At 41.0% G+C, this 14,258-nt stretch overlaps 3 protein-coding genes across 3 annotated transcripts; 2 read left to right on the plus strand and 1 right to left on the minus strand.

The window, feature by feature from the left end:
• Nucleotides 1–1,712: 1,712 nt before the first annotated feature.
• On the minus strand, nucleotides 1,713–7,992 carry LOC148171920 (polycystin family receptor for egg jelly-like). Its single transcript, XM_088042381.1, has 7 exons — nucleotides 7,946–7,992; nucleotides 7,757–7,897; nucleotides 7,443–7,713; nucleotides 4,567–7,397; nucleotides 3,959–4,532; nucleotides 3,707–3,915; nucleotides 1,713–3,661 (listed from the first exon to the last, which is right to left on the minus strand). The coding sequence occupies exons 1-7, from the start codon at nucleotides 7,990–7,992 to the stop codon at nucleotides 1,894–1,896; spliced, it is 5,841 nt and encodes a 1,946-aa protein (XP_087898507.1). The 3' UTR covers nucleotides 1,713–1,893.
• A 170-nt stretch (nucleotides 7,993–8,162) lies between these two features.
• LOC148171921 (dietary and metabolic glutamate transporter-like) lies at nucleotides 8,163–9,889 on the plus strand. The gene is made up of 6 exons (XM_088042382.1): nucleotides 8,163–8,240; nucleotides 8,284–8,821; nucleotides 8,866–9,168; nucleotides 9,215–9,453; nucleotides 9,498–9,719; nucleotides 9,836–9,889. Exons 1-6 carry the CDS (start codon nucleotides 8,163–8,165, stop codon nucleotides 9,887–9,889), a joined length of 1,434 nt encoding a protein of 477 aa, XP_087898508.1.
• A 33-nt stretch (nucleotides 9,890–9,922) lies between these two features.
• On the plus strand, nucleotides 9,923–13,334 carry LOC148171922 (DIS3-like exonuclease 2). Its single transcript, XM_088041707.1, has 5 exons — nucleotides 9,923–10,764; nucleotides 11,191–12,263; nucleotides 12,307–12,443; nucleotides 12,492–12,925; nucleotides 12,973–13,334. The coding sequence occupies exons 1-5, from the start codon at nucleotides 10,051–10,053 to the stop codon at nucleotides 13,213–13,215; spliced, it is 2,601 nt and encodes an 866-aa protein (XP_087897833.1). The 5' UTR covers nucleotides 9,923–10,050; the 3' UTR covers nucleotides 13,216–13,334.
• The last annotated feature ends 924 nt before the right edge of the window (nucleotides 13,335–14,258 follow it).

A 14,258-nucleotide genomic window follows, 5' to 3' on the forward strand; every position in this document is an offset into this window, starting at 1 on the left:
GAGATTTAAATTCAGATCCGACAACAAATAACTGAGTTATGGCCGATCAAAATTTTAGAAACTTGATTTTCATTTTTTCTCATTTTTCCCAATTTTTAAAGTTAAATATCTCGGAAACTATTTGAGATATTGAGATGCGGTTTGCGCCATCGTTTTTCTCGGCTCATTTTACGTTAGAAAATGTTCTCAAAAGCTCAAAATTCGATAGTCGATTTTTCGCGAAAAAAAATTGCGACTCAAACGATGAAAATTTTTTATTTTTTTTATTTTTGGCCATAACTCGTAAACTATTTGTCCGATAGATCTCAAGTTTGGCCAGTAGATAGATTTCGAGCTCCTCTTTTGACTGATGTATAATTCAATGCTATTAAACGTCGTTTTTATTTTGAAAACATTGATTGAGAATCACCCTAAAATGATGTTTTCAAAACAGTTTTTGGCCAATACCTCGTTTATTTGTTAAGAAAACTCAACAAATTTGGGTCTCATTTTACGCAGAATTTTACGCTGAATTCAAAAACATCATCATTTTTGAATTTTTGTCAATAAATAACCGAGTTATGGCCGTTTGAAATTTCGGGTTGTCGCCAGAGGGCCAAATTTTTGACGGTTCAAAACAATTCGTGCTCGATATCTCGGAAACTATTTCAGATATTGAGATGCGGTTTGTGCCATCGTTTTTCTCACAATTTTTTACCTAAGAAACAGTTTCCTTAATTTTTCTTCAGTCGAAATTTGCAAATTTTCGCGAAAATTCATAACTAAAACTATGGGCAAACTTCTGATATCGATATCTCGCTTATTTTTTCGAGTAAACTTAAGTTATTATACATTAGTGTACGCAGAATTTTCCGCAGATTCCAAATCTGGGATTTAAATTCTGACCCGACAACAAATAACTGAGTTATGGCCGATCAAATTTTGGAAAGTTGATTTTCATTTTTTCTCATTTTTCCCAATTTTTAAAGTTAAATATCTCGAAAACTATTTGAGATATTGAGATGCGGTTTGCGCCATCGTTTTTCTCGCCTCATTTTACGTTAGAAAATGTTCTCAAAAGCCCAAAATTCGATAGTCGATTTTTCGCGAAAAAAAATTACGACTCAAACGATGAAAATTTTTCATTTTTTTTATTTTTGGCCATAACTCGTAAACTATTTGTCCGATAGATCTCAAGTTTGGCCAGTAGATAGATTTCGAGCTCCTCTTTTGACTGATGTATAATTCAATGCTATTAAACGTCGTTTTTATTTTGAAAACATTGATTGAAAATCACCCTAAAATGACGTTTTCTAAACAGTTTTTGGCCAATGCTTCGTTTATTTATTAAGCAAACTCAACAAATCTGTGCTCATTTTATGGAAAATATCACGCTGAATCCAAAAACATGAGAATTTTCCATTTTCGTCAACAAATGTCTGAGTTATGGTCGTTTGAATTTTTGGGTTGTGGCCAGATAGCCAAATTTTTGACGGTTCAAAACAATTCGTGCTCGATTTCTCGGAAACTATTTCAGATATTAAGATGCGGTTTGCGCCATCGTTTTTCTCGCAATTTTTTACATAAGAAATAGTTCTTTGATTTTTCTACAGTCGAAAGTTGCAAATTTTCGCGAAAACTTATGACAAAAACTATACCAAACTTCTGATATCGACATCTCGCTGATTTTTTTGAGTAAACTTAAGTTATTATGCATCAGTGTACGCAGAATTTTCCGCAGATTCCAAATCTGGAATTTAAGTTTAGATTCGACAACAAATAACTGAGGTATGGCCGATCAAAGTTTCGGAAAGTTGATTTTTATTTTTCCTCATTTTTCGTAATTTTTAAAGTTAAATATGTCGAAAACTGTTTAACTATAGAATAACAACTTTGTTTATTTAGAAAGGCATTTCATTCAACTTCAATATTCGAAACAATCCGCACTGCAACATCCAGCATCTGCTGAACAAAATCCAACTTCCTCATCATTCTCTCCATCGCAATGTTCTCTTTTTCTCTGTTTCTAACCACGTCGTAATTTAACGCAGCCTCTGCAGCAGCTGCTATCATTTCAATTCTACTATCATGGATGATTTTAATGTACCCCTTTTCTTTTAAACTAAAAAAAATATCAATTCTGTCTTTACTAAACAGTCCGTGGACTATTTTCCCCATCCTCTTTATTTTCTCGCTCTTCGTCATTTTTCTCTTGAGCTTGCGAGCCATAATACAGCGCATCATTTCTAAAGTCTTCGCTGATAGAGTCAAGCAGTCGGCATATCGTAACTCGTTTGATTTAGGTGTAATTAACCGTTTTTCGATACCACCTCTAAGACGAGATAGATTCATTTTGAAAGAGGTTCTATAGAAGTGGTACTCGTTGTAAACAAAATCACGAATAGTCTGGAAAGTCTCAGAAGTTGTTTGAGCCTTGTAGTAGAACATCATCAAGACGCAGATGTAGATGGTGAGGAACCACATAGTCAACAACATAAACATGGAGTAGTAGAGTCTACCAGAAGTAGGTTTTAACTGAAGAAGACCATCAAGATCAAAATTATTTTCCATACCGATCATTAGAAAGAGTAGAGACACAAAACTATTCGGGACGTTCCTAAAGCTTTCGATCTCAGTACCAAAAACTAAATACCCAGAAATAGCAAAACCACTAACCGCAATCATGTGAAGAATAAAAACGTGAAAAATAGAAACGAAAGACAAGATGATTGTTCTTTCCATGATTCGAAAGACTGTACCAAACCGACACATCTTCCACAGCCGGATAGTGGCTACAAAAACAAGAAATGCTGCGATGAGAGTAAACACAGTCTCTTCATACAGTAAATGAAAGTAGTTGATGAACTCATTCTTCTTCGCGTGCTCGATTCTGTCTAAAAAAACCTTCACTGACTTACTTCTGTGGATAAAAACAGTGAAGCAAGTGTAGCTCAAAGCGACGATCAAAAGATCAAGGAAAGTCCACAGGTCTTTGAGTACTAAAAGTTTTCCTTCCCAGAGTCTCACGAAAAACTTCATAGTAAAGATAAAGACTATAAGGATAAAAGAACCGAAAATCACTCTTTGAACGATTTGTTCTTCGTCTTGAACGAACAAGAACTGCGCGGTATTCAACTCCACGACATTGTGGACGTAACCAGTGACACTTCTTTCAAAAACCATCTTAACAACATTGAATAAGTTCGTGTTGACATTATAAGCAAGAAACTCGATGATGACGACGCTGGTGGTACCATCCAACCAACTGTGGTTGCTCAAGTACAACAAATTCGCGTAGGAGTTGTACAAGGTACGACCTAGAGGTGCCACGAAACCACCGCCGTAGTAAATCCCGAATTTACCAACATGGATGGAAATCCCAGCTTCTTTAGAGTCCGTGTAGTTCCACACTTTGGTTAAACGATCGAAATTGTTGTAATCAAGTCCAAAGTGTTGTTTACTGTTTGGAGCAAACCATGCTTCCGATTTACAATTGTTTCTTGGTACCATGGAGGATGGGTTACATGGTCGTAGTACGACGCGACGTTGACGAAGACGCGCGACTCCTAGAAACTTGTTATGGAAGTCTGCCATCATTCCAGGGTCGTGCACTACGTACTTTCCATACCACTGACTGGAGTGAAGACTTGGAATTAGAGTGTTGTTAATGTACGAAAAGATCCTGGAATTTGCGATGAGTCGTGGTAACTAGATTTGGTGGCAGTACTCAGGAATGGTACTAGCGGTGTCGTAATTTTCCCTCCGCAGGTACTTCCCAGAGAGGAGATCTAAGATTTGGTAGTGATTAGGGATGGTCATCGGATTCTTGTTGGCAAAGATCGCCGAGTAGAGTAAGGTGACGTAACAGATAAACATGAAGGTGTCTTCGAGGAGCGCCAACAACTTTTTTCGTCGTTCCAAATGGTACTGCCGTTCCTATAAAAAGTTTGAATAAAAGTGTAACCTCCTGGGACTTTACCTTGATGTCTCGCGCACCCAAAGGTTGGTACAAAGACTCAAAATAAGGTCTCAATAAGTCTCCTCCAAACTGTCTAAAAAGATAAGTTCGGTACTCTTCTATCGCCTCTAAAAGTTTCTTCGGGTTTTTGTCCCATCTGGGGGGCTTAGTCATGAAGAAATTCAACGCAAAGTCAAGCAAATTCTCGAGGATGAAGATGTAGACCACGACTCCAATCACTGCAGAAGTGAGCCAGAAATAACCTTCCATAGTTGGTACCCAGAAACCATAAACCACCAATATTGCCAGGGTGGCCGTAACAGAACAGAATAAGAGGAACCAAGACAAGGGCTCGAATTTTCTGAAGAAGCAAGTCATGACTAAGTGGCATCCAAACGCAAGAACAGAACTCGCAACTCCAATCCAAACCGTCCCAGGATCAAAACTGTAGTTCTGAACGTGAGTAAACCCATCTTTCAGAGTCAGAGTTGGCAGTCCATGGAGTACCAAACAAAACAAAAAAACTCCCAAGGTACCAGACATCATTATCGTTAGTCTCGCAAAGCCACTGAACCCTTCCTGAAGAGTACTGAAGCTGGAAGTTAAAAAAACAAATCTCGTAAGTTTACCGCTTGGGCCAAAATCTGAAGATAATCTCTCTGGAGCGCTTCACTGAGCTTGTAACAGACGCTTGGAGTTGATGAAGATCGAACCACCGATTCACGTTAAAGTACCATTTTTTCTTACGCTGCAGGTCGTAGACTGTGACGTCAAGACAAAACCAGCGAGGATGGCGCCCGGAATGGTCAGACCACAGCGCGATTTCCGTCACTTTACCGAGGTGGAACAAAGTTGGTATTATGAACCAGTCGGTGTTGCCTCGTTGCAAAATTCGTTGTTGAGGATCCGGGAAATTTAAAACATGACACTCGCTTTTGTTGGTGTCTCCGAAGACTTGGACGCAGATGTTGGACGAAGTCCCTGATGATGGTTTTCTCCCCGTGCGGATGGCGACTAAGTAGACGTAACGTGAAGACACCGATACGTCGGCAGGGAGGAAAACGCTGTAGCTCTTCAGTTTATTATTCGTTACCACCAGCACCACACAATAAATACCGAAAGTTGTTGCGACGGAGATGATCACCACGAAAGAGTTGATTAGTACGATCTCGAATTCTGGTTGTGTGAGTACTACATCGACTCTGACAGGGTTGTTATACATCACCCCTGCAAGGATGGATAAGTGGGTGCACGGGCATTTTATTGTCACTTCGAGTTCATCGAGTTCGCTCCCGCACCCAAACCTCCAGGCTTTCTGGGTGCTGTTCCACGTGTAGCACGACTTGGTGAAGACACTTACCCAGAATTTAAAGGGTACGTTTTCCGCTTCCGGAATTACAGTGAGGTAGTACCAACTGTCGAATTTGTTGTTTTCCATTTGGTACATAACATTTTCGGTCTCACTAATGATGATACCATCCTCCATAACTTCCTCCGGTTCTGGTTTGCGGAAATTGGTAACCAAAGCGTGGAGCACCGTCGTTGTCTCCACATTCAGAAAGTGCACGACAAACGACTCGCCGGGCTTTACCACTATCCGAAGAACTGTCTGGTTGATGATCTCATGGATATTCTCTTCTAGTCTCGTCTTCATTTTGAAAACAATAATATTCGGTTTGTTGAACTTTGATATTTCCGTCGTTGTCTTGACTTTGACCAGTACTACGTTTGTTACGACGGCCCTCTTCTCGGGGTTCCACCAAAAAGGGTCGCGCTTCCAAGAGCACATCATCACGTCTACCACTTCTAAACTCTTGTGAAAATCACCCGAAAGCGAGAAGAAAGTTGTCTGGATCTCAATCTGCGTCTCCATGAAGTCTTTTCCAAGCAATCTGGTGACCTCGACAGCGGAGTCACTCGATGAAGTAACCAAAGTCTCTTCACCTTCTACAACCGTCAGACCCAACATCTTCAAGCTGTTTTCACAAATGTCCACGACGTTGTTTGATATTGTTTGGTACTTCAGCTTTTTGTCGGTAACAGAAGTGTCGGTTTCATAGTCTGGGTAGTCCTCTACTATCACTGGTACTTCCAGAACAGGAAAAGGAGTGGTAATTTCAAAATCCAGCGGTTCCGGCTCAAGCATCTTGAAGTTCTGCGTGCTGTCGATTTCACCACACTTGGTCAAAAGTTTGGTTGTCTCTAGCGCATCGTTGGTTAAAGTCGTGGGGTAGTACTCCTCTCCTAAAGATGTTAAAAGAATCTCGGAAGACTTCTTACACATTTGTGTGGCTACTTCGCCTTGGTAAGGGTTGGAATCCGCACTGGGGTCATTAACGACTCTTGTGACGATCGCAGTGATGTGACGCGCGTCGTCTTCAGTTACCAAACTTAAGTTTTGGAGACTTTTAACAAGCTCGTTCTTAATCTCCGCTTTTTCGGAAGCTGTTTTCGTATCAATGGCTTCAATAATCGCGTTGGTGGTCTGGATGACTTTGTCTGCGTTCCCTTGAGACACTAAGTTTTGCAGAGATTCCAAAAATGTTGAAACGTTTTTAGTCAGAGGTTTAACAACGACGTTCAGGTGGTGGACATCTTGGAATCCGTCGATATCCGAGATTTTGATGTAGAGGTCGGAGTTTGGGGATAACAGTACGTTAATTTCATTGAGTTTGTGGGTCTTAGTCAAGAAAGTACTTTCTCTGTTTTTGACAGTGAAGACCTCGAAGGTGTACGCAACTCCAGTGTAGTTACAACCGACTGTGAACCTCGTCTCTAAACCTACGCCTTCAGGTGGTTTGACTTGACAACTCTTAATTTTGATTGGTGTTCCGACAGTTAGAAGACAACTAGCTCCACCCTTCCGATTTTTCACTTCAACACTAACGCTGTAGTTTTTTCCATTCTCCAAAGACTTTCCTTTGATGACGAATTTGGCGGTGTTTCTTCCAAACTGGGTCTTGGAGTCGTAGTCAAAATTTCCGTCGACACTCCACTTGTACTCATCATCAACACGACAATTCTCCAAGCATTTGACGCGCAGAAAGGTAAGGTGTTGGCTGTCGGTGAAGGCAGCCGCCGGTGGACAGTTTTTTTCGCAGATGATCTTCAGTACCACCACGTCTGTTAGGATTAAAACAGTTTGTTCTGAAGACGCCCAGGTGGTGGAATCTTGACTCCTGACGCTCAAAGTGAAGAGATATGTAAAGTTGATTTTCGCGTGATTTTGTGGTACTTCAAGGGTAGTTCCTTCGTGTTCTTTGGTACAGAAGCCAGAGTCCTCCCCTTCAAGAAGTTTGCACTTCCATAAGTACGTCAACTTTCCCGTTTTGGTCGGAGGAACATCTCTATCAATCGATTTAGATCCATCCACTACAAACTTATGGTTGGCTTCAACAGTTCTTTTACTACCACCGTCAATCACTGGTATCGGATCAAGTGCTTCCATCTTAAATCCACACTGCGAAGAAACCTTAGTACCAACAAAAAGAGATTATGGTCGTACCGTAGCTTGGATGACATCCACGTCTGCCCCATTTCTTATGAGTATTGGAGTTAGGATAATACCATAGATATCTTTTTTTAAAGAAAAGGGAGCAATGACAAAACTGTTGTTGGTTTCTTCGTCTATGACGGGTTCGTCATGGGACGAATCATAAATACTCCACTTGTAAGTTACCGAGTCAAATGTACAATCAGTTTCGAAGTTTGCAATGAGTTGGTTTGCTTTGATGCGATAGAAAGTGAGGATTTTTTCGGTCCCATCGTCTTCTCTACTGGAAATGACGTTTCGATGGGGGTACAATTTTTGTCACTTACCAGTCTCGTATTTGGAATGCGTCTATGCATGAAGCAGTTGCTAAAAGTTGTCTTTGGAAGAGAAATGTAACGGGAAGAATTAAAAAGAAGATGTTGTAGTTTGACATTGGTTTGACGCTGCTTGTCAGTTTTAGAATATTTCTGGAAATTTTTGAGAAATTCAAAGCATTGTAAAGACTCCGAAGTCACAAGTGATGTCCGACACCAACAATGGAGCCGGTGAAAAAGGACTCCATCACCAAAAAACGAAAAGAAAAAAGTAAAACTCTTCTTTAGCTTACAAACATAACTTTATTTTCCAGGCTGTCTTCCATACCGCTACTTTATAATTTTTCTTTTGGGCATATGTGCCGTTATAGCGTATGGCACTCGTGTCTCGTTCAAACTGTCTTTGCGCCACATGACCATGTATATGGCAATAAACAAAAATCGACACCCTCCAGGTTGCGGCGATCATATACCTCAGAACTTCACTTACATTCCTGTTGGTACTCATTGTTATGAAACCTATTATACTCAAGTTTTAGGTGACCCAAAAAATTTTCAAATGGCCTAGAAAATACTTACCAACATTCTCTGACATTTTCATTTATTCGTACATTTTTGCCCATTTTCCTGCTGGGATAGTCTCCGTGAAGAACGGCGGGAAGACGCTTTTGACCGGATCTTTGCTTACTTTGTGGACTTTCACTGTTTGTACTCCTTCGATTTTGCTTCATGTGACGGATAGTGGGTATTACGTGTTCTTTTATCGTGCGGTAGCTGGAGCGAGCTGTGGAGCTATATTTCCTTGTTTTAACTCACTTTTGAGTAACTGGACACCAGCTCAAGATCGAGGTAAAATGGGGTCGATTATTTACGCCGGGAATTCGTTAGCTACTGGTATAAACCTGCTGGTTGGAAACGCGCTCATTGTGAAGACCAACACTTGGTCTTGTGTCTACTACTTCTATGGTAGTTTTTTGCTGGTATGGCTCATCTTATGGCAGCGCTATGGTTCTTCGTACTACCAACACAACTTCCGAGTTAGTACCAAAGAGCTGAGATTCTTGGATCGGAAAATGAGTAGGATCAAACCGTGACTACCCCAAAAAACGTTAATTTTGTAGATGCTGTCATCACGTTTAGACCAAAGACTATCCCTTGGTGGCAGATGTTGAAGTCGCTCCCATTGTGGGTCTTGACGATCAACGAGTTTAGCCACCAATTTATTTTCAGACTTATCAGTAAAGAACTTCCTAATTATCTGAGAGAATCTCTAGGAATTGAGACTAATCGAGCCTACGTGTTGTCTTCCATCCCCTTCTTGTTGTTGGGGTTCTTCACCATCGTCAACGGCTTTCTCTCTGACTTTATAATAAACAGAGAGTATGTTCATACGACCACAGTCCGCAAAATCTGTACAACTCTCGGTACTATTCTCTAACTTTTAAACAAGCCTTTGAATACGACTTCTAGGTGGTATTGGTCCTTGTATGAACTTCGTGACTGCTTACTACGCTGGGTGTAATGAAAAAACCGCCATCTTCATCCTCTTCTTCGGAATCTGCTTGATGAGCTTCTACTACGCGGGTACTCGAGTCAACACGTTGGATCTTGCTCCAAATTTCAGTGGGTTGGTCATGGGGATCTCAAGCGGAATTGGCTCGCTTTCTGGAGTTTTTACCATGATCATGATCCAAACTTTCAATTTGAGGGTAAGACCATTCAATTAGGGTTGTTACCACGAATTGATTTTTAGAACAACTTGGTTGGATGGAAGAACCTATTCTGGACGTCTCTGGCTCTCCTCGCTGCATCGAATCTTTTATTTTCGTTGTTTGGAACTGGAGAAGTGCAAGAATGGAACCATGTTCCAGATGAAAGAGAAGAACAAGAAGAAACAGAAGAAGAGGTTTTAACTCGACCGAACATTCCGCCCCTACAATTTGCGTATTATGGGCAGCCGAGGGCAGAGCCGCGGGTAGACCCTCGGAACAGTACCCGAATACGGATGGCGAATTAAAGAGAAATTTTGACCAATAATCCCCCAAATCTGATTATTTTAATTAATTAACAATTTTAAATTACAAGAAATAGAATCAAATTTTTGAATTAACCGCCATTAAAATAACTAAGACTCCTTTCATATAATTGGTTGATGGAACAACAGAGAGATCCTATTGGTCCATTCCGTTGACACTTTGGTATGCATAACCAAACTTTTTATGACACACGAGTCAAAGATGTGACGTTTAACCATATTTCGCAATATTATTTTAAACCTTCGTTCATCTATTAAAAAAATCACACAAATGGCAAATTCCCCGGGACCAAGTTCATCAACTATAGACCCCCCCAACGAGGCAGCCCCCCCGAAAAAGAAGAGAACAAGACGTAAACCGAGACATAGAGACAGGAATAGGGTGAGCTCTGCCCCTGATGAAAGCACAGACGCTGAGTTTACCCCCTGGATTCCGAAATTTATGATCCAAGCTGTGACAGAACCGGCAGGGATTTTCTACCGTCAACGGGACAAGGCTGGGGGGCCTATAAATTTGAAGTCTTTCATACAGAGCAGCACACTGCCATGTGTCTTTCAGACTGAAATCTCAAGTGAAACCATCAGCGCTCTGGAAGTGTTGGAGAAATTTAAAAAGTTGAAATTGAATGGGTTGATAGATGGGGGTGGAAAGGGGAGCCCTTGGAAGAAAAAAGGGACTCCTAAAGGGAAGAAGAGGAAGAAGAAGAGGGTTTTGTTCCAGAACTATCTATCCAAGGAGGAAGTTTTGGAGAAGTTGAAGAGTGGAGAGTTTATAAAAGGCTTTGTTAGGATCAATCCTAAGAATAGCAAGGAGGCTTATGTGGGGAATATTGATGTGTCTAAGACTGACTATATAATTGGGTCTGTTATGGACAGAAATCGAGCTCTGGAAGGCGATGAAGTTGTCCTGAAATTTAAGAGCGAGGAGAAGAATTCAAGCGAAGAGAACAAGAAGATTGTGGAAGTCGTTTACATCACCCAAATGGTAAATGAATTGTAAACTAATGCGCATTTTATGTATTCCCGATATCATAATGATAATAACTGATAATAACGATTCCTTTATCTTGTCAGTTTCGTTCTAAAATGCAATCAAAAAACGGGCGGTTTTTCCCTAAATACCCCCCGAAATCCTGGGTGGCTTTCGGGCTAAAAACCGGCGAATTAGTTAAAGGCACCCTTCGTATAGACCCCAATTTTTCCAACATATCTTACGTGGAGCACGCAAACCCCCGAAAACCCGACTATATCATCTCCTCAGTGATCCACAGAAATCGCGCCTTAGAAGGGGATGAAGTTATTTTAACCCTCCTCCACGTAAGAGAGGACAAAAGATTGATCATGCGGGTCGTACACATTGCAAAAAAGGTAAAAACTTCCTCTTCTTGATTAGTTTGTATTGTCTTGTTAGATCCACCCTCGGACAGCGGTTGGGTATCTGGAACCCATGGAACACAACCGGGAATACGCCTTGTTCACCCCCCGCGACAAGAGAATCCCCAAAATGAACATCCCTAAAATCAGCTGGCCGAGTGGGTTCTCTTCCAACCCCCAATTGTACAAAGACATCCTTTTCTTGGCACGAATCTCCGAGTGGAACAACGTTCATTACGCTCTGGGCACCATCACTGAGAATCTCGGTTTGACCGGCGATCTTAAAGTGGAATCTCTGGCGATTTTAAAGGAGTTTTGCCTGGACCCGACACCTTTCGGTAATGACATCAAACAATTCCTTCCGAAAACCACGAATATCCCACAAAAGGAGTTTTCGTACAGGGAAGACTTCCGCAAAAAGTGTGTCTTTACGATAGACCCTTTGACAGCCCGCGATCTCGACGACGCTGTCTCCTGTAAGGAACTCCCAAACGGGAATTTCGAAGTCGGAGTTCACATCTCCGACGCCTCCTTCTTCCTCAAGGAAAAAACCAAGCTAGACGAAATGGTGAAGATGAAAGCGGTCACCATCTACATGACAGATAACGTCTACCACATGCTACCGGTGGATCTGTGCCTCCATTGTTCTCTTCTTCCGGGGCACGATAAGCTCACATTTTCGGTAGTCTGGGAGCTTACCCCTGAAGGAACCATCGTCAATCAACGCATCACGCGAAGTATCATCAATTCTTGCGTCCAATTAGCGTACGAACACGCTCAGATGATGATCGATGAACCCACGAAGAAGTTCGCCGCTGAGGATCTCCCGGAAATTCACCACGACTTCACCCCTGAAGACCTCTCTCGTGTCGTTAACAACCTAGAGAAGATCGCCGTTTGTTTGAGGGAGAAACGATGCCAAAACGGATCGTTGAAGATCGACCAGGTGAAAATCTCCTTTTCTTTGGACCCCTCAACAGGGGAACCGAGTCAATTCTGGATCTACGAGAACAAACCCGCGCATAGACTCATCGAGGAGTTCATGCTTTTAGCCAACATGTCCGTCGCGGAGTTTATCAACACCGCGTTTCCAGATCTGGCGTTTTTGAGGTAAGACCAAGTTTGAAAGGTTTTAATTCTGTTGGTTGCGCAGGATGCACGAGCCCCCCAAGCCGACGATGATGGTGGACCTGCAGAAGAACCTCGAAACTATCGGACTTCACATTGACATTTCTTCGTCAGGAGGCATCCAATCATCTCTCAATAAATACGTTAGTTCCGACTACTTAGGTAATCAACCAATGAGAGTCTTGTTGTATTTTAAGTTTGAGATTGCAGGCCAATCACGTATGGTCGTTTTGAACCACCTCGTGGCGAAACCAATGAAAAGAGCCCGATATTTCTGCGCGGGGGCTCTTGAGAATGAAATTCCATACACCCACTTCGCGCTCAGTATCCCGATTTATACCCACTTCACGTCTCCGATTCGTCGCTACGCTGATATTATGGTCCATCGGCTGTTGGCTGCAGGTCTTCAGTACTGTGATAAACCCAAGTGGAACGCCGAAGAAGTCGCTTTTATAGCCGAGACGTGCAACCGACAGAAATACAACTCGAAAAGAGCTTCTGAAGCGAGCTCGGATCTCTACTTGGCTCATTTCATTGAGAAAAACCAGCCGTTTATACAAGACGCCGTGGTCGTGGATACTAAAGAAAGGTCCATCGATGCTATCGTCCTTAGTACCGGGAGCGTCGTCAGACTCTACACCAACGTAAGGTCCAACGATCACCACATCTTCTTATTATAGTTACTTTTCAGAATTTCGGCAAAGACGTCAAGAGCGATGTTGAGGAAATCAAAATACAAAGAGACGAAGGTGAAGACAACACGAAGAAGATGTGGAAGATCCGAGTGACGTTCCCGAGGAATCAAACGCAAAGCGAAGTTTCCATAGTTCTCGAGATTTTTACTCTTGTTAAAGTTGCACTGACTCGGAAGCCGAAGAGCAACAAGTTAGAGGCTACTTTGGTTAGGCCTCTGCAGCAAATCAGTCTTTTGTGATCATTCTAGTGCTCAAAATTTTGTAATGCGTGATTTGTATATAAAATATGCAATGCGGTTTTATAAAGATGCGAATAGGCATGGACAAGATTCATATAAATAAAAATATACACCGACAAGTTTTGTTGTTATTTTACGCGTCACGTGAAGCGAAATCAAACGTTCCATTGGAGAATGCTTATGAAAATTCGACACGATTGGTGGACAAAAGTCACGTGATCTAGATATGATCAGTAGTACCCTGATTTTCATCTCCTCTAACTATTTGGAGAAGAGTTATCATAACTGAAGAATTTTACACCGCGCTACAGTAACAAAATTTGCCGTACTTACGACTTTTAACATGCTTATTAATCGTGTTGAATTGCAAACTTCTAAAGCCAAAGAGGCACTCTTTAGAAATTTAACATATACTTAAAGATCCACCCTTTCCTAACAACAAAATGAAGAATGTAATTGAAATCGGATTAAAACCAAAAAACGAATTCACGCGATTGGCTGGCATTCTCTTTATCAAAGTTTTTAAAGTAAAAAACTCACCCGATCAACCAATTCCACCGTAACTTATCATTCATTGGCTAGATGGCCAAAACTGTTGTTTATTGGATCGTTTTCTTAGCTAATTAAATCATGCACAAAAAGTGTCATTTATTCAAAATTTCTAAAATTTGAGTCTTCGTTTTATGATTTTGAAATTTGGTAGAGTAAATACACCATTCAAAAATAGTAACTTCTCCAAATTTCGTAGTTGTAGCCATAAAATTACTAAAATTACAAATTTTACTGAAAGATCTTGGAAATTTTTGCTTGGACTTGAAATAAACACTTCTAAAATTTGGGTTTTTTGCTGTACAATTTTGCAGTTTAGTAGAGCTAAACGACTTAAAAATAGTAACTTCCTCTAAAATTACCAAAATCACAAATTTGACTGGAGTCTGGGATACTTGGACTTGAAAATAAACATTTCTAAAATTTGAGTTTTTTACTCTACAATTTTGCAATTTAGTAGAATTAATAAACGACTTAAAGATAGTAATTTTCTC

The sequence above is a fragment of the Gnatocerus cornutus genome, chromosome 7 (genome assembly GCF_029298725.1).
Source record: "Gnatocerus cornutus isolate USDA-ARS CGAHR chromosome 7, icGnaCorn1.1, whole genome shotgun sequence".
Taxonomy (NCBI): domain Eukaryota; kingdom Metazoa; phylum Arthropoda; class Insecta; order Coleoptera; family Tenebrionidae; genus Gnatocerus; species Gnatocerus cornutus.